Source organism: Typha angustifolia, chromosome 10 (genome assembly GCF_048772165.1).
Source record: "Typha angustifolia cultivar Huaian chromosome 10, ASM4877216v1, whole genome shotgun sequence".
NCBI classification, from domain to species: Eukaryota; Viridiplantae; Streptophyta; class Magnoliopsida; order Poales; family Typhaceae; genus Typha; species Typha angustifolia.
The window spans coordinates 8,273,411-8,292,889 of record NC_133248.1 but is presented as its reverse complement, the minus strand read 5'-3'; the positions used below and the strand labels follow the sequence as shown (position 1 = coordinate 8,292,889).

At 36.0% G+C, this 19,479-nt stretch overlaps 3 protein-coding genes across 3 annotated transcripts; 2 read left to right on the top strand and 1 right to left on the bottom strand.

Moving 5' to 3' along the window:
- Positions 1-1,286: 1,286 nt before the first annotated feature.
- On the bottom strand, positions 1,287-4,251 carry LOC140768188 (pentatricopeptide repeat-containing protein At1g71490-like). Its single transcript, XM_073108360.1, has one exon. It carries the CDS (start codon positions 4,233-4,235, stop codon positions 2,112-2,114), a length of 2,124 nt encoding a protein of 707 aa, XP_072964461.1. The 5' UTR covers positions 4,236-4,251; the 3' UTR covers positions 1,287-2,111.
- Positions 4,252-4,541: 290 nt separating this feature from the next.
- LOC140768189 (uncharacterized) lies at positions 4,542-13,876 on the top strand. The gene is made up of 13 exons (XM_073108361.1): positions 4,542-4,682; positions 5,943-6,080; positions 6,241-6,267; positions 6,355-6,445; positions 7,256-7,299; positions 8,111-8,209; positions 9,177-9,234; positions 9,361-9,413; positions 9,517-9,618; positions 10,441-10,506; positions 12,471-12,595; positions 12,691-12,862; positions 13,507-13,876. Exons 1-13 carry the CDS (start codon positions 4,542-4,544, stop codon positions 13,594-13,596), a joined length of 1,206 nt encoding a protein of 401 aa, XP_072964462.1. The 3' UTR covers positions 13,597-13,876.
- Positions 13,877-18,236: 4,360 nt separating this feature from the next.
- LOC140768951 (ethylene-responsive transcription factor ERF020-like) lies at positions 18,237-19,146 on the top strand. The gene has a single exon (XM_073109438.1). The coding sequence runs from the start codon at positions 18,342-18,344 to the stop codon at positions 18,810-18,812; it is 471 nt and encodes a 156-aa protein (XP_072965539.1). The 5' UTR covers positions 18,237-18,341; the 3' UTR covers positions 18,813-19,146.
- Positions 19,147-19,479: the final 333 nt, after the last annotated feature.

Genomic DNA, 19,479 nt, shown 5'->3' with positions numbered 1-19,479 from the left:
TTTTCTCAACAATGTAATGTGATATTAAATTATAAGGAAATTTTATTAAAAGCACCATATATTTTGATTTTCTTATCATTCACATCTTATTATATATATGGATATTATCATTCCATTTTTTTTGTTTTATTTTTTAATACCTTAAAAACTCTGAATTAATTTTTTTATTGTTAATAGAGAATATTTCATTTATCTCCCATTTGACCTTAATTAAAAGACTTGGTTCCCTTTTTACTTTCATCTGATTTTAGAAAACCTTCTCATGGGAAATAGCTAAAAAGTAGAGTATGATTGGCCACTTATATTACTACCTAATGTTAATGAAACAAACTACACACTAACAGAAGGTGAGATTGTTATATTTTAGATAGTTTTAAGGGCCAGATTGCACAGTTAGGATATAATTCAGAGGTCTGGGGCCCATGTTGGGGCCCGGACAATTAACACGTCCTTGCATGGCACAAAGTAGAGACACGGACCACTTGAGCACGACATTGACTTCTTGAGCTCGGTTTTGTTCCTATCTGCTCATAGATGGGCAAGACAAGAAGGCATCCTATTTTGGTGCTCACCAGATCAATAGTTTAACATTGGGCCAAATTCCACTCTATCTCTTGTTATTTATTTATATTTAGATAGAAGAAGATAGCAAAGTGGCTATCATAAAACTTCCTCTACAAACCACTCCAATCTATCCTGAGAGGAGATGGTGGTTAGATTAGGAGATGAGGAAATACACCCAGAAAAATTACTTGTATTTAAATTACAAGTAATCTTTGTTAATCAATCAGTAGCATGGTAGCTTTTCTATATAAATATGACTAAAAATAATTTCTGCAAAATATCTTCCCTTTCTTTGTTTGTGAAAGAAATATAAAAATCTTATAGAATTGAGCGAAAAAATAAGTATGTAATACCCTAGTAGCTACGTGTGAGGCTTGTGTTAAAAGCAATCGCTCCGTCCTCCCTCTTTTCTTGTTAGCTAATGAAACTAAGCCTTCTCTTTAAAAATAAAAAACAAAAACTAGCTGGAAATGGTTTCATTGATTCTAAGCTTCTACAGGACTAGAATGTGATAGCTGAACTACTCTCTACAATTGCATTATATTGAACATACGAACACCAAAGAAAAAATGACTTAATTAATGGATTATATACAACTTCTCCCTTACAGTAGAAACATTAAATTAGACTGACCATGCTTAAACTATTATAATCGAGGTTAGAGGATAGTTAGGAATATTCCAATGTGCATATAAGAGGAAGAATGTACTATTTAAGAGTATGATGAATTGATAGACTAACTACAACTCTCACATCAAGACAGGCTTTTGTACAAGTCTCATATTGTATTGGTCAAGTTTGTTCAGTGCAATGGAAGAACTGAGAGTTTCTTTATCATGACCAGTGGAAACTCTTTGTTTCAAATAATTTATGCCAACTCTAACTGGAGAACAAGTTACAATTTGAAATTCCATTCATTGCGTAATTTTAGATGGAAGCTTGCTATGGCTCAAAGCTTAATATGATGACCATCTTGAAGAATTATTCCTGTTCTTGAATGAATATTTATATGCCAGAATATATGACTACAGACCCCAGCCTACGACAGTTGGGTTTGAAAGAAAGAATATATTAATCTGAAGCAAATTTAGGTTAATAGTTCCATAAATCTTCAAAAATGAGTTAGATTACCAGCTCTGTGGCAGTCTTCTGTAACGATTCCTGAGAGTATCGGTACCCAAGATAAGCAATATCTTTCATGCAAAAGCTGTCAGCACATGGAGAAAAGAAACCCCAATCACTCTTAATCGGTTTATCCTACCGCAAACCTGATCTGATAAAGCATTTTGATATTGGCTCTGTTGGATTATCAAATCATGTTGTTGCATGTCTAACAATAGTAATTCAGAAGATTTGAACATAGAAAGTCTGCTTCAACCCTGATATGCCTCCTGAAATTTCATCTAGACAGACCACAACTGCAATTACTTCTTGTTCCTGTATTCCTTCTGAATCCCTTAACTTTCTAGTTTAACCACATTTGGAGTTTTCTCTAATAACCCAATCTAACAATCTTAGAAGTGCCGATCCATCCCATAACTGTTTTTCTACTCCAGAAGTCCTTCAACGCATGCCAAGTCTAGATTTTTGACATTTCCTGCATCTCTCATTTGGCTAGACAATTCCTCCAGCACCTCATAGATCTCAGGAGCAAGAGGGTTTGATGTATCACCTACAGCAAAAGGGTGGAACCCGTTGCCCAGATCAGCCCATGCCAAACCAGGCGCCTTCCTGACACCCAAGTCTCTCATCCGCGTTCTAACTGTCGCAAGATCCTCCCAACACCCAGCAGTTGCATACATGTTAGCTATCAAAACATAGTGCCCAGCATTTTCGGTTCTCATATCCAAAAGCTTCCTTGCAGCCCTTTCTCCAATCTCTGTGTTCCCATGTACTTGACATGCCCCAACAAGTGCTGCCCACATTGCAGCAGTTGGGGGGAATGGGGTTCTTTCAAGAATTTCCTCTGCCTTCTTCAATAGACCTGCTCGTGCAAATAAATCGACCATGCAGGAGTAATGCTCCATCTGGGGCCTTATCCTATATAAATTGACCATCTTGTCATGTAGTATTTCTCCTTCAGACACAAGCCCTGAGTGTGCACAAGCAGAGAGGACAGCAACCATGCTTATATGGTCAGGTTTGATCCCGAAATCAATCATCTGATCGAATAGCTTCAATGCACTAATCCCATCCCCTTGCATTCCATAACCTGCTATCATCGAAGTGTATGAGACTTCATCTCGGTCATCCATCATGTTAAAAACCCTTCGTGCTATTAAGATCCTCCCAGACTTGGAGTACAAGTCAATAAGAGAGTTCCATAACAGTCGGTAGCCTTTAAATTTGTATTTGGTGATGTAACAGTGCAGCTCCTGCCCATGCTGGAGGTTTGCAACACGAGCACAAAGAGCAAGGTAAGTCACAATTGTCACATAATTTGGCTGTAATCCAGATTCGACCAAGTCACGAAATAGCTGAGAGGCTTCCTCTGCTTGGTCTGAAAGAGCAAAGCCTGCCATCATGGCATTCCATGTAATCAAACTCCGATTCCCAGCCATCTGAAACAAGAGATAAGCACGTTCCATGTCTTTACACCTCGAGTACATTGTGATCAATGCATTTCTGACAGTTTCAATCCCATCACATAAGATACGAACTGCCAAACCATGGAACTCCTTCCCCAACCTCACAGACCCAATTCGAGAACAAGCATTCAAACCTATTACCAGCGTCACAAAGTCTACATCAGCTCCTCTACCTATCATCTGAGAAATCAATCCAAGCGCTTTCTCATGATCACCCATTTGCATATACCCACCAACAATTGTATTCCAAGTCACTGAATTCACATCCAACCCATCTTCACGCATCCGTTCAAACAATTCAAAAGCCTCCTTCCACATCCCCTTGGATGCATAACCCGAAATAATCGAATTCCATGACACAACATCTCTCTCAAGCATCTCATCGAACAGCTTCCGTGCAACACACAACTCCCCACATTTCACATACATACCAACCAAAGCATTGTGGGCAAACAAATTCCACTCCATCCCACAGCTCTCAATGTATCTATGCACCTCCCTGCCCAATTCCAAGTCAAGCGTCTCGCTGCAGGCCCTAAGAACAGATGGGTAGGTGAAGCAATCGGGTACGACGCCTCTTCCGACCATCTCTTTATACGCAATGATGGCGTTCGATGATAACCCATCTCTGACATAGGCCGAAATGAGAAAATTCCAAGGAAGGGCATACAGATTGGTGGAGTTCGACACAATGGAGTGGGCACCGGAGAGGAGGCCAAGGGAGGAGTAGAAAGAGGTGAGCTTGGCTACTAGAGAAGGGTGGTCATGGAAGCCAAGACAGAGGACATGGGCATGGAGTTGGATGCCTTGGGGGAAAGCTCTTTGCGAGGCGGAGAGGTGGAGGAGGGAGGAGAGGGGTTGGAGTAGGAGGAGAGGAGAAGGGGAGTGGAGGTGGAGGAGGGAGAAGGTGGTGAAAGCTTGGGAGAGGTGGCCAAGGGCGGAGAGGGACTTGAGGGAGTCCAAAATGGAGTGGATATTGGGGTGTTCTTGGTTAGAACTCTCGGGGAGTGGAAGCGGGAAGGGGTTCTTCTTCTTCCATAGGTGGTTTGTGATTCTTGCGAGCGGTTGATGAGAACTGGACATCAAAGCTTGGTCAGATTCTGAAGTGTTGACTCGAAGTTTTGACCTGCTTTTATACACCAAGAAATCCTAGTCCACACGGTCTCGCCACGTTCCGTGTGGAGCCCAAGCCCCGCAGGTCCACCGACCACAGCCTCGACGCCTCCGCCCACTCTCTTTCTCCTCCCGCCTCGAATTTTTCTCCCCCAAATAGCTCCGAGCCAAAGCAAAATCCCTAGTTTTTTTTTAAAAAAAATTTCCACCCATAAACCTAATTGCTGGAGGAGATCGCGAGAAATTCCTCGGGGGATCCGCGAGTAGGCGATCGAGATGGCGGGGGTCTCGAATCTCGCGGCGCCGTGCGGGTGCGAGAGGAGCTGGGCTCCAATTGCTAGACGGAAGGCGTTCGCTGGTCGGACCTCTGGGTTTATAGATCTAGCGACCAGGTTTAGGGTTTTAAACCACCGTGAGGTAAGATTGGATCGTAAAATTGGCAAGTTTTATTCTTGTTGTTCTGTCAGAGAATCTTTTTTTTTTAAATATAAAAAACATTTACTGGAAGTAGGAATTATAACTTCTTTCTACTTGATAAAATTTTGTAAAACTACTTAGATAGGTAGAATTTTCTTGGACTATCGTATCAGTTGATGCAATTTTAGCTCTGAGTATGAGGTGAATTTGGTTGTTTCGTAATTATCAGTTAGCGTTTCACTTGAGGAGAATGCTTCTAAGTTTAGGTGGATTTATGTATGTTGAACAAACGATTGATAGGGAAAAGGAGGTTATAGTATTCGTCAGTTAATGGAGCTTTGTTCGTACTATGAGGATAGCTTAAATGATAAGGAAATTATGAGCTACAACGAATGGGAGCTTACGAACTAAAAATGTAGCTTAAATAATAAAGTTTTGGGATATAACTTAGATGTTTGATCAGTAAGTGAAGCACATCAATGCTGGAAATAGTAAAAATGTATTTGTTTTCTCTAAGCTTTTTGCAGTGATTCATGTTCTATATTAAAGCATGATATTTTAGTACATAATCTAGATATCCTAAATGCCATATTTTAGTACATAATCATAGATATTCTATTTGCTTTCGCTTCCTCTAGTTGAATTTTGCCATATTTATTTTCTGAAGGATCAAACATCTCAGGATGCTGATAATTGAAGCTGCATTTTTTTTAAAAATGGTTGCACCATGTCCTCAATAACTATTACCATTGAGCGTTGACACCATATAATATTAATATGTACTAGTCCATTGCTAGCTCGTAGCTTTGGATGCCCAATAACTAGATTGCTGAGTCGTTTATAACCATCAGTTGCTTGTGTCAATGGACTTTAACATAAATATACTAACTTTCTACTTCTAGTTTAGACCTTTTGGGAGGATGCCTATATTATGACTTTCCAATGGTAGAAGCTTCATTTCTGATACACCAGACACTGCTAGAACGGACTATTTACAGCTAACTGAACATTTAAGGAAGTTCAGAAGGTGGTCAAAGGGTTTGAATCAATTGGTGGCAAATTCTTACCTTCTTGCAGATGATATAACCACCTGCTACTCTATTGGGAAATATTTTTTGTTGTCTTCTGGTCACTGGTCTCTCTTGGAAAATGAAAGTGATTGTTAAAGCTATCCTGCTAAATTGTATGACTGTAATTAATACTAAAAGTGATTTGAGGAAGTTATTTTGTACTTATAATAATATCTTTGCTTGATCTTAGGAAAAGGCATGTCATAGCCGACTACTTTCCAATAACCTCAGGAGGAAATCCTCTCATCCATGTTTATGTACTCGAATGGCCTTAGTCGATGACAGAATTGTTCATCAACCTGATGTTGCAAAAACTAGCGGAGTGCTGGTAATTTGCTGCTTTCATATATTATTTTAGAAAAAGGATACAATTGCAAGTGCTTAGAGTGTAAATATGCATAAACCATTTCATGCAATAGATTTGAACTTGCTTTGTTCTTTTCTCTTCACTTCCTGTTAACTTGAGTTTTGTTCTGCATTTTCTGCAGGCTTATGATTTGGTTCAAGGAAACCTTGTAAGTTAAATGTTAAATTAGTCCCCAACCATTTGTTCTCTTCACTTTTTCTATGGATTCATCAGTTTTAAAATATGGTTCATACAGGTGCAGTGGAATTGTTTCATGGACAAGTCAGTACCTGATCCACCAACTGCTGTTCTTTTGCATGGGATTCTTGGCAGCAGGAAGAACTGGGGTAGCTGAAATACTTGCTTAGAGATTAAATAGCTTTTAATGGCTAAATAGAAGTTTTTAGTCCTAGATATTGGTGTGGCATATCCAATTTTCTGTAGAAATAGAAATATGCACATTATCAGGGAACATAATTTGTTCTGAAGCTAAAAGTTTCCATAGATGTTTGATTCAAATAAGGGGACAAAATTGTGGTAACTTAAAGTAAATAGATGTAGATCTACTTGAATCATGTACAATCAGAGTCCGATTTGATAATTTTCTGCAATGTTTTTTAGATTTGTTTCTAAATTAGGGTGAAGTTTTGGGAAAACCCTAATTTTGTATTGGCAGCTGAAATAAGCAATAAATTGCAACTTTTGGTTGAAAACAACTCACATAGAGTAGAGGCACAAAGAATATCTTTAGCACACCCCCTTACCATGTGCTGCAACATATGTGCCAGTTGTCACGGCGATGATCGGAATAAAACCTTGATCTTAGTTATGTCAAGCTTCATCCTGACATTTGACTTATGAACCACGTGAAGTTACATTTTTCTTCTTTTTCTTATTTGGGCCAATTTCATGTCATCTAATATATAATACTTTTTAATATTTTTTGCACAAAGGCCATCTTTGGGCCAGGTTAAGATATTCTGATAAGTGAGGAGATACTGGCATGTTCTTGAAACTTAATTTCTTCGTCTTCATTGTCCAATTACGTTCATTATTGTATATATAGACACAAAGACTCGTACTTGTTGTTGCTAGCTATATTAGTATATTTCAGTATTTCCTTAATGCTTGTTTCTTACTGGCATAAGTTTTTTCAGGATCTTTTGCAAGGAGGTTGGCTCAGGAATTTCCCATGTGGCAGGTAATATATAAATCATCTTGGTGAGGTTTAGACGTCATGTTCCCTTTTAAAGCTCATTCATCCCATTTCCATGCATACCTTTCACCACGCAAAGGCAGTTCCCGTAGTATCGTCCTTGGAATTACATTCCTTGCGGCACTCGCAAATAACAAGAACAAGTGTAATAACACATCAATATTTGTCTAGGCGTAATGCATGCTTGAGTAGAATACTAAGTCTTCCCAGTGCTTCACCCAGGAGTCCCTGACTCCCTGGAGTTGCATTTACAGTAGCCATAGGCCATAGCCAGAAAGAAGTATGTGGTGAAAGGGCTCACACTACTATGTAATGTGAACTTGACTGGTGATCATGAGGTTCTTGCAAACAAGTCGTGAATTATATGCTTTTGATTCGTCAAGGTTTTAAGTTTTGCTAGCTGGTACCATCAACTGTGTTGATGCACTTAGGTGGCACACCTTTGCTTGTTTAAATTAGGCCATGTCAATTCTTTGTACCATTTAGCACTTTGCTGAATTGCATATGGCGGACAACAAGAAATATGCTACTCGTTATTCAAATAAACCATGCTGCAAGATTTAATTTTATAGGTTTTCCTCACCATTCAAATATTTCACCTTGATTCATTGGAGTGTTTGGAAACTTAGAGCTACAAGTCAAATTAGACTTGCAAGTTGACTTCAGCCGTCTAGGCCTTTTATTATTATTATTATTATTATTTCTGTTATCATTGTTGTTGTTGTCAATTATGCAATATATAAGGGATTTTTTCTTACCTGTAATTTCTTTTGATCTTGAACTTTTCTTCTTGCAGTTCCTTTTAGTTGATTTGCGTTGCCATGGTGATTCTACATCAGTTAAAAGAAGTGGTCCACATACTATTGCTTCAGCTGCTCTTGATGTTCTAAAACTTGTGTGTGTTTTCTATCCTAACTTGAAATTGTCTTCTTTTGTTGTCTTATTTGCTACTCTTTTGAAGAGCACCCTATTTGTTACTCTTATGAAGAGCATACAATGTTTTTATGTCAATTCCTTTTAATGGAGAGCACCAGAATTCAACACAAAAGTACAACCACTAGAACATTCTTGTCTTCTTTTGCCGATGAATTATCTAAGCTAAAAAGTAAAGTAAAGCAAGGAAATACTTTGTTCATGCTTATCCCATTGTGCTCAGTAAAATTAGTTTCCAATCTTTAGATGAGGGTTCCTACATATATATCCGTGATGCAAGTAAATAATGAGATATAGTTTGTGTGAACTCGCCAACTAATCTAAAGCTAAAATTGTTATACTTCTCACTTTTAAGCTTAAAATATTTTGATACGCTTAAGAAGCAGATTTAACTTAAATAATTGGAGATTTTATATGTTAAATAAAAGATGAGTTTGATAAAATTCAAACTCAAAATCTCTGCTCTAATGTCATGTGAATTCATTAATTAGTTTAAAAGCTTAAGTTATTAGGGAACAATCATTTTTATACTATCTAATGTAACAATTTGAACAGGAGACAGTTACTTGGTTTTGACTGTTAAGTGTTAACTAACAAAAATTAGAATGGATACGGACCTGGCAACAGTATCTATAGGACAGTTGGCAAAAAGTATTGGTAAATGAGATAGGAGATAAATGGGAAAGATTTTGTTTACTTAGGTTTTGGCAGATGTAATAAGTTAATATGCCAATGAGTTCAAGCTATCTGAAGTAAATCGCTTCCCAGCATTTGCAGTTGCTATTTATATTGCATTCTATGTCTATGGCACATTTAATAACCTTAATTTCTTGTTAATGCATGATTTACAATTACTTTTCTATTCATTTACAATTTAGTAGTTTAGTGTGGTGTTTTCCTTGAAATACTTGCATGTTTGACATCAACAGCTGGCACAACTCAGAGTGACTCCTCGAGTCTTAGTCGGTCACAGCTTTGGTGGTAAAGGTACTTAATCTATTCACTGTGGTTGTTCTCGTGGTGATCATCATTTAGTATTTAAAGGTAGAATAACTTACTCTGTAACGGAAGTTTAGAGTAGACTAACCATTATTTTCTTCATATGCAAATCAGTGGCCTTAAGTATGGTTGAACAAGCTGCAAAGCCTCTTGCTCGGCCAGTTAGGGTAAGTATACAGCTTTATTATGTACAACTATTGGCGACATGTATCGATATTTTTAATGCTTTTGAATGCCGTCCTTGTTCCGTTTTCATATCTCCATATTCAGGTGTGGGTTCTTGATGCAACTCCTGGGAAAGTTCGTGCTGGTGGAGATGGTGAAGATCATCCTGGTGAATTAATTGAATTTCTAAGTAGGATGCCAAAGCAGGTAAATTTATCTTTTATTTTCTTCATTTTGTCTTTAGTTGTCAGATGCAGGAGTGAATCTGCAATCATATGCATATTTATTTTCTTATCTTGAAACTAGTATAGGACTAAATTAGATCAACCTAGAATGAAATCAAGCTAGTTTCCAGGTACACATTAGGTCTTAAACTTCATTCGAGCACCCTCTCCTATAGTTTCATATAGGACTCTGCTTGGGTTAGTGAAAGTTTGTGCAATCCAAATAACATTTCTAGATCCCATTCTTTACGCCTCATCCTAGCAGATTCACTTATATATTTTCCCCTTCCGTAAATGCAAATGTTGATTATCATAAACTTAAATTTAGGCTTGTCAAATATTTGTTGGCTTTTCAGTTAGTTTTTCTTAATCTTTAAAAGTTCACCCTATTCTTACTTTGGAATACATAATAACTTGATCTAATCTACTACTGACTTCTCATAGCTTCTGTCTTACTTTATATCTTAAAGGATCTAAACAGCATGAATCTGGCTTCTATGCTAATGCAGCTCATCCTCGTGGGTGATTCACTTCTGAAAATATGTTGATTCTGCTTTTTGAAATAAACCTGGTCTACAAGTGCAATAGAATATTTACTTTCTTCTCAACATTCCATTATCTTAGTATAGCCTGACAACTTTAATTCTCTATACTAGTAGATATTATGCATTGACATTTTATTAGATTATAACATATCTTTTAATAACAATGAACCATCACTTTAGCTTGTTATGTCCTAACTGTTATTTTTTGTGTCTTGAGTTTGTTATGTCCTTACTATTACTTGCTTTTGTTTTGGTGCTAGATTTCTTCGAAGAAAGAAGTAGTCGATGCTCTCGTTCAAGAAGGATTTTCCACAGATGTAGCACGGGTAAACATTTCTAGCTGATAGCAATATAGCATACATGCAATTGTATAATACCTTCCATCTTTAGCTGCTTCTTTGATTCCTTGCATGAGGTTCACCTAATAGATTTAGGTTTTCTAAGCTTTTAAATTTACTCTTGATTACTTGATGATTGCTTATAGTAGCATGCTATGTAGCTTTACTCAAGGATGGTTGTCCTGATCGGCGCTTGCTGTGCCAATAGTGGCATGACACTTGGCACAGGGTGTGCCAGTGGCACACCTCCATGCCAAGCCGTATTGGTCGTTGTCTTGATGTAGTGTCCTTTTTATAAATTCTTCATATTTTCATCGATTATTATCAATTTTAGTTATTTTCTTAACAAATATGATATGATGTGGAACCTATTTTTTAACTTATTTTTTTTTTATTAATAATCATCAGTTAAGTACTAGTCAAACTGGATCTTCACAATTGGTTACCAGTTAGTTATATCATCTTCACGATCAATTAATCCCTTAGAAAGCTTAAATAAAATTAAGGATGATGAGACTAGAGATGATAATGATAGTGATGGTGATAATAATAAGACTCAATCTAGTAGCGATGATGATAAAGATGAGACATGCGTCCTTGTTATACGACCTTTTTAGAGGTATTATTTTTACAGAGGAGAAAAACTTTACACATACCATCCAAGATCAAAATCACAGAGTAGATCTAGACAACCACGATGGAGAATTTATCAGAGACAAGAAAGAAAATTATCTCAAGCTCAACATGATTATAGTCAGATGAGGGAAGGATTTGAGTCTATAGGTAGCAAGACATCAGGAGATGTGCGCTCACAGGATAATAAGTTTATCATCATTACTATCATATCAATCACATCTACTAGAGTCACAATACCCTTATTATACTCAATATCTACAATCATCATATATCAGTCGTTACCGTGTATGTTCACTATCAATATCATATCATAGGAGAATTGTAAAATTTATATTTGTATGAAGACTATGTAATACATTAAGTGAACAATACTATTAGTGGATATATTTTAAAGATTATCGATAGTATTTAATACAACATTCTTATGTTATTATTGTGCCAACAAATAAAGTCTTTGATCTTATTCACCATTCTACATTTAACTTAATATTATTTTTAATAATTGAACTATCATCATTTAATATTATGTAGTAAATATTATTATGTGTTCAATTATATTATAAAATATTAATCATATTATAAAGTGTTCAAATATTAATATTAGTTTTAATGAATGTATTCAATTATATTATGTGTTGAATAATATTTATATTTAGCTGTTGTTTTATCTTTAATAAAATATGTCATTTTTAATTTAAAGATAAAATATTATAATATAGGTTTTAATACATGTATTTAAATTAAAAACTAATGATTGACATGTCGAACATTCAAAAATATTTCTAAATATCTAAAAAGTTTATTAAAAATATTATAAACATGTGCCAATGGCATGCTCCGTGCCAACCTACACATGCCGTGCTGATGGTGTACGGCACGTGCCATTAGCACAACTATCGTTGGCTTTACTAAAGTAAGGCCAACTAACATTTATCATTGGTGGCAAAGTTATATTGAACATATATGAGATCTCAATTAGGGTTCTGTGACATAGTGAGTGAATAAAATATACTAAGATGGTTCAAGATATAAATCTGATGTTGGACCAAGCATGACTTAGTTGTCAACTATTACTTGCATTTGAGTGGATGTTAAAACATTATGCCATCCCTCCTACACAAACTTCAGCTTTGAAAATCTAAGACAGTTGGCTAGTTTCTTCCAATGGGAGATGAAACAAAACAGGTGTTAACCTTATATACCTACCTGCTAATTGCAAGTGTTATGCTATCTTTTAAATTCAACCTGAGATACATCTCTTTATTTACATTGATCTGCAACATCTGTGATAAGAAGTTCTGTTTATTTTCTTCTAGTGGGTGGCCACTAATCTCCAGCCAATTAGTCAACCTGGTGCAGCATCGTCTCGGGGCTTCTCATGGGTTTTTGACCTCAAGGGCATTGCTGAGATGTACAAGTCCTATGAAGAAGCAAATCTATGGTAATCCTTCCTTAAATAATTTGATTTTTAGATCCTAATGATTGTAGTCTTTTAAATGTATGCATTATTTCTTACCATGATTCCATTTGATGCAGGAAAATCGTAGAGAATGTCCCTCGGGGAGTCCATGTGAATTTCTTGAAAGCTGAGAGAAGTTTGCACAGATGGGCTCTTGAAGATCTTCAAAGAATTCATGCTGCAGAGGAGTTGGCTGCGGATGAGGGGGCTGGAGTTCAAATGCATGTGCTCGAAGATGCTGGACACTGGGTATATCTCTAACAGTTACAGGCATTATGTTACCGTATGCGTTGTTATAGCAATTACCAACCGGCTCCACAGTAGTATTTTGTTTGTGATGCGATGAGCTAGGTGAATTGGTTTCATATATAAGAGCAAGCAAACAGATCCGCACAGAAAGATATTTGTATGCACATGGTGCTATAGCTTTCAGCCGCTCCATGTGAATCTATTTACTGCATTAGCTGTTTTGTGGTTGCAAATCTATTGGCCTGGCTGATATTCTAACATCATCCTTTTATCTTACTAAACTTAAAGACTTGAATTTTCATGGATAGGATTGCCATTTTCATGAAGACCAGTGTGTGCGTAGGATGGATGCCAGCATGATTTAGACTTACAGTAGCTAACTGCAATCTTTTTGGCTAATTGTTCTTCTATTTGTGGACCTTTAACTTCCTCTAATTTAAGATGTCATTTAGTAGCAACTGTCACTTAAAAACTGATTGTCAAGAGGTTCAGAATCTATCCTGTGAGGTGCTCCTGTTTCTTTGCTTATAAAATCAGAAGTACTCCACTGCGATGACTACATTACACATAGTTATATGTATGCATAGCAGTATGGAATTGGTATCTAAAGTACTGCTCTCCCCTTTCTCTTTTTCTGCTTTCAGGTTCAAGCAGACAATCCAGATGGCCTCTTTAAAATCCTTTCATCTACCTTTAGGATTGAGACAACAGTAAGAGGAATTCGCGGAGATTGAATTGCGCCATCGGCATGGCAGTATGCGAGGCACCAAAGAATGATGAAGAGGAGAGACCTGTTCAAGTGTGCACAGGTGGTTTTCGCGGTAGTCCCCACTATTCGTTAATTCGTTTTGTTGATTTATGTAATTGATTTCACTATGAGTTACGCTTCGATAATAAAAGAATTGTGTAAGAATACTAGAATAGTTGTTTGCTGTAGCATCATAGCTGTTAGAGTTTTGATATGTATAACTGGTGCCACTGGTGCTATATAATTTGAGAGAAGATTTGCTGAAATATTTCTAGCACATAAGAAGGTGTACAAGGATGCATTTCAATTTGTCTTGAACTTATGCTCTTATCCCTTGGCTGAGAAAGCAAGGCTAGTTAATGCCAAACAAAGAGCAATACAACCATATTGTAAATTTGGGATGCAATTGCTTGGCAGGTGTTAATTTTTAATATAGAAAAAAAAAAGATTGATTAAAATGATCTTTAATTTACACCTATTAAGCAAATGATTTTTTTTCCCTATTTTTGTAATAATTCTTTAAAAAGGTCAAAGTCGATAAAAGAAGTTACTCTCACCGTAATTTTTCGATGAAAGAAATTAGAGTAAAGTTTATAAAAGAATTAAGTGATGCAAATGGCTCGTATCTGAATGTATTCAGTATTTAATGGCTTGACCCATTGAATGGTAGGTCGTACCTAAGTGGTGCAAGAAATTATTTTTATATTTAATGGCTTGACCCATTTAATGGTAGGTCACACCTAAGTGGTGCAAGAAATTATTAATCGGGGTATTTTACAAATTACACCTTATATTTTATTTTTTTTATAATTTACACGTCTCTTTTAATTCTTGTTTAATACTCTAACGTTATTTTGACTAACTGATATCGACCAAATTACTGAAATACCTTCACTACTATTTTTACTCCTCTGTGCCTCTACTATGAAGAAGTCATGAATAATTTAGGTATCTATAAATTATTTCATATACTATAACGAAATATTTCTTTGTTAGTACCGTCTAAGTTAGCGGAGGGTGTTAATTGAGAATTAAAAAAAAAAAAGAAAGTATCGTGTTATAAAAAAACTCAACACTAAAATATAAATCATAAAATAGTTAAAATATAGGGAGAGATTTGTAAAATTCTCTATTAATTAATTTGATCAAAGAGGGGTATTTTTATAGTTTGTTTGGCATTAAGTTGTCCTCCCTCAAGGTTTTGACTATTTAAAGTTTGCACACCTAACAAAGTTCTCAAATAGGTGAGTTAAAAACTCATTTACTAGACTTCGTATCTTTTAATCACCCTAAGATAATTTTTACACGTATATAATAGCTAGTAATTCTATTTAACATGGATTAAAAAGTCGCTTATACTGCTAAATGAATAAGTAATTCCAACAATCATATTTTAAATTGCCATGGAAATTATAAACCGCCGCTCATATAATTCATAATATTTGTTGGATAAAATCGTTGTCTCTGAAAGCGATTTTTTAACGTACTTACGTAGCACTCACTTAGACTAGAACTTGGTCTCGTAGACTTTGTCGTAGCATTTACTATCAGGTAGAAAGATTAATGCATATTATTATTATTATTATTATTATTATTATTATTATAAGATTGAGAAGTTATTTGACTGGCAGAAGGCTAAGATTTCCAGCCCCAAAAATATGATTAGTTGGGGATCTGACAATAGTCCAAAATGCCATGACTTTATCTAGCATTCTAGAAAGCCTCGCTGTTACTCTTGCAAAATAAGTCCTGTAATTATTTCTTATATTTGCATAGAAGATGATATAAGTTATTCTACTATTTCTTTGTAAGTTGGTATATTATGTAATAATTATAGGTAGAAAATTAAAAAATAATAATTTATTAAATAATTAAAATATTTTTTATAATAGATGAACGAGGAGATGAGTGATAAGTCCATGTCCCCAACTTTCTCAACTAAAAAAGAAAAGTAAGTAATAAAGGTCAATTTTATCTATTATTCTTACCAAATTAGAATTAGAATAAAAGTTTTCTCATTTTTGTTTTTATTTTTTATTTTGAGGTTTTTATAAATTACACCTATTTTGTAATTCACACCCCATCTTTAAGAATTTTATAATTCGACTTTCTTTTTCCCCTATAATTCTCATTTAACACCCTAACATTATTTTAATTAACTAATATCAATCAAATTGCTAAAATACTCCCATCATTCTGTCTCATTTTCTATCTTTCCATCATCTTCCTCACCTATCTTCTCCATCGTCGCCATCACTACCACCACCTTTCCTCATCTTCTCCCCCCACCTCGTTCTCGTCCTCTTCCTCCTCTTTTTCTTCTTTGGGAAGAGAGAAAGAAGACCAAAAAGATAAGAGTAATTTAAATATTAATAAATTAATTTATATATTATAATAAAATATTCTTTTTCTAATATCATCTAAGTTAACTCAGAATGTTAAATAAGAATTATAAAGAAAAAGAAAGTGTCGTTTATAAAATCCTCAGAGAGAGACGTAGTGTGAATCACAAAATAAATAAAATATAAGATTCGATTTATAAAATTCCCTTATTTATTTTTATCTCAATTCTAAGAATTTCTTATTCCACGACCACAAGTGTCACGAAGCGAAGCTAAAAGAAAAATATCTCAATTACCAGGTCTTTATAAATCGTCTGTCACTTATATTAGACAACGATCGATAAGGAATTGTGGACATGAGGGCGGATAAGTATGTGATCATGGATAAAGACTCCCTATGAATAATCTGTCAAACTCTCGAGAAGAAGAAGAAGAAGGAGAAGAAGAAGAAGAAGGTGGTGGTGGTCAAAGCAACATGTGATCGATAATTATCCGAATTTGAGAATAAAAAGCCAAAAAAAAGGTCTCAGTTTTGAATAAGCGACGCAACCAAACGTACGCAATAAAACGTTTTCCTATTTGAACTTTTCGAAGTGGGTGTGTTGGTTGGACTGAGTTGAGAGAAATCTGAATGGAATTCTTTAAACGATTATATTGAGTGGGGTTGATGTATTAAAATAAAAGGAATAAGTCCATTTTGAACCTCTTAAACCACATTAGAAACACCCCTCTACTTTTAATAATATTTTAATATATTGATATTTAATCATATATGAGTATAAAAGTCGTAAATCTAGTCAAATATGAATCATATGGATGACAAAAGTAATGATAAATTAACAAAAGAAATTATGAGAAAAGGTTATTCTTACATGTTTTCTCATCTTATTTATGGATAGTAGATAAATTATTTTCAACAGAGCAGTCATAACTAAAATAACTATCATGTTTATGTTATATTACTTTAGACTCCGAAAAGAATAATACAAGGATATTTTTGTCATTTGGAATAGATTGTCAACACAAATGCTATGTAAATACTATTCCCCTAAATAATTTGAAGAATTGTTGCTGCTACTATGCATAAAATAGGGGCTAATTATATATATATATATATAATTCAATAGCCTGAAAACTAATTATGGGCCGAACAAAACAAAGAGGCTCCCCTCTTTTTGAACATAAACGCAGTTCACTAAGTTGTGCTATATTATTAAATTAGACTTTTAAACTAAATATTGCTGAGCTAATGTTTCAAGCTGCTGCGTTGCCGAACTAATCTTTTGCATCACCAAGTCTGAGCCAAACTATTTAGCTAAGCTAAATTATTAAATCTACCTAAAAATAAATAACAATTTCTAATTGCCCATGCTAGGGTTCGGCGCCATGACCTCCTACCGTGAGGTGGTATCAACCATTTTACAGCTGCTATCTGTGCCATTGATGGTTGGTAATAAATATGTTAGTTAACTTACCGTAAGGCTAGGGATTAAGTACTAGCCAATTCGTCTGAACAGTCATCGCATCAATCGCCTACACCTACAGTCAACTATCATGGTCATATTCAAAATTAAATACAAAGAACCCACATGAAATTATAATTATTAGAAAAAAAAATGCAATTGATATGCTAACAGTAGTTCTTCTATCTGTTCAGTAAATCTAGAATAATTATTTTTTAAAATAAATGATTCAATTAGAACTATTAATTCATCTCTCTTAATCCAACGGTTAAAATTAAATAATACTAAATAAAATTAATGAAAAATACCAGTCATGTGAACTGAAAGTACTTGTCATTCTTCTAAATTATAAGGATAAATTAGTTTTATTTTATTTCTCCCTTTTAATTATTTATTTAGGGGTCGACGCTCAGGTTATTATGGAAACAATTATAAAAATAAGTAATAAAAAAATATTTAAATTCTAGTTTATTTATCGATAAATCGTCACATTTAATATATCCCTTAATTTATCAACAGATTTAATTGTTCTTTGTTTTAACCTTTCGTCATTCTAGCAGCCAAGTAGGCCTTCCTCTTAGACCAGGTTAAAGTGGTTATTCCTCCACCACGAATGCCACCATTCCATCTCCCACTTTGACCTTTGAAAGGGTTGACTACGCGTCAGGCATTCTCACCCTATGGAGGTCAACCCCTTCGTTCAAACACCACAAAGGGGCACCTCTTTTTTCTGAAAAAAAGAAGTCAAACCCCCTCCCATGGTTAAACTCCCACCCCACCTCTCTCTCTCTCTTTATACTTATATATACCCGCATGAAACAATTCAAACCCCTCCCAAATAGAATCCCCGCCACTCCAAAAATAAGTCCACGCCTAAAAGAAACCAAACCATTTAACCGCCTCCAACCGCGCCGCAGTCCGACAACATGAGGCGAACCGCCGAGGTAGTCAACGAGGAGACCAAGTACAAGGGCGTCCGCCGCCGGCGATGGGGCAAGTGGGTGTCCGAGATCCGCGTCCCCGGGACTCGCGAGCGGCTTTGGCTCGGCTCCTACTCGACGCCGGAGGCGGCCGCGGTGGCCCACGACACCGCCGTGTTCTTCCTCAAGGGCCCCAGCGCGTCGAGCAGCCTCAACTTCCCCGAGCGGGCGGCGGCGTACTCGTGGACCGGGCTATCCCCGCGGTCGATACAAACTGTCGCCTCCGACTCCGGGATGGCCGTCGACGCGCAACTGGCGGTCAACGCCACCGCCGGAGAGCTGCGCGGGAGCCTGCCGGAGGTTGGCCGAGGGGTGGGTGGTGGGTCGGAGATTGTGAGCTGGGGAGAGAGAGGAGATGATCAGTTTGGGTTGCATGGGGGCGATATAAGTGTGGATGATATGGAGATTTATATCTAACATTTTGTTTTATTACTTTTTATTTTGAAGAAATAATTCGAGTTAAGGGGGGGGGGGGGGAGAGACTCCAGAGAGCTTGCTTTTTTAAGGCAAAGGATGTCCTCCCCATGCCAATACGCCATGCATGCATGCATGATGCAGTAGAAGGATGTTTAATTAAGAGGAATTCTTCTGAAGACTAATTTGAGAAGGGCTCTCTCTCTCTTTCCAATTTCCATCACAAGGAGAATTAAGAGGAACTGTTGTAGAGATTGGATATATACTGTTGCATGTTCTACTGCTTGGTCATATAGAAAGGAAAGAGAAGATGGAATATGATCATTCCATTGTTGAATTATGGGAGGTTCACTTGTTCACTTATTGCATATATGGGCCCATCAGTGTGATTCATACTTTTTTTTATTTATTTTAAATTTGGTTAATTATATTTTCACTACCTCAGATATCACTTCAGAAAAACAAAGTGAACATATTACTAACTCCCTCTATATCCTCTTTATTTTACTGGTCTCTGTGACAACTTCTCTAAATATTAAACTATAAATTAATCTTCTCTAATTACTTCAAAATCTACTTATAATAAGAGAAAATAAAAATGGACTGGTATTTCTATCCAGCAATAGTTAGCTAATTTTGACTAATATTTATCTAACAGAATTCTAATGAA

Bases quoted from the DNA above. Each gene is read 5' to 3' on its own strand.
- LOC140768188 (XM_073108360.1), bottom strand. From the start codon at position 4,235: ATGTCCAGTTCTCATCAACCGCTCGCAAGAATCACAAACCACCTATGG.
- LOC140768189 (XM_073108361.1), top strand. From the start codon at position 4,542: ATGGCGGGGGTCTCGAATCTCGCGGCGCCGTGCGGGTGCGAGAGGAGC. The intron at 4,683-5,942 runs GTAAGATTGGAT...GCTTGATCTTAG, and splicing joins GGGTTTTAAACCACCGTGAG to GAAAAGGCATGTCATAGCCG. The intron at 9,414-9,516 runs GTAAGTATACAG...CTCCATATTCAG, and splicing joins CTCTTGCTCGGCCAGTTAGG to GTGTGGGTTCTTGATGCAAC.
- LOC140768951 (XM_073109438.1), top strand. From the start codon at position 18,342: ATGAGGCGAACCGCCGAGGTAGTCAACGAGGAGACCAAGTACAAGGGC.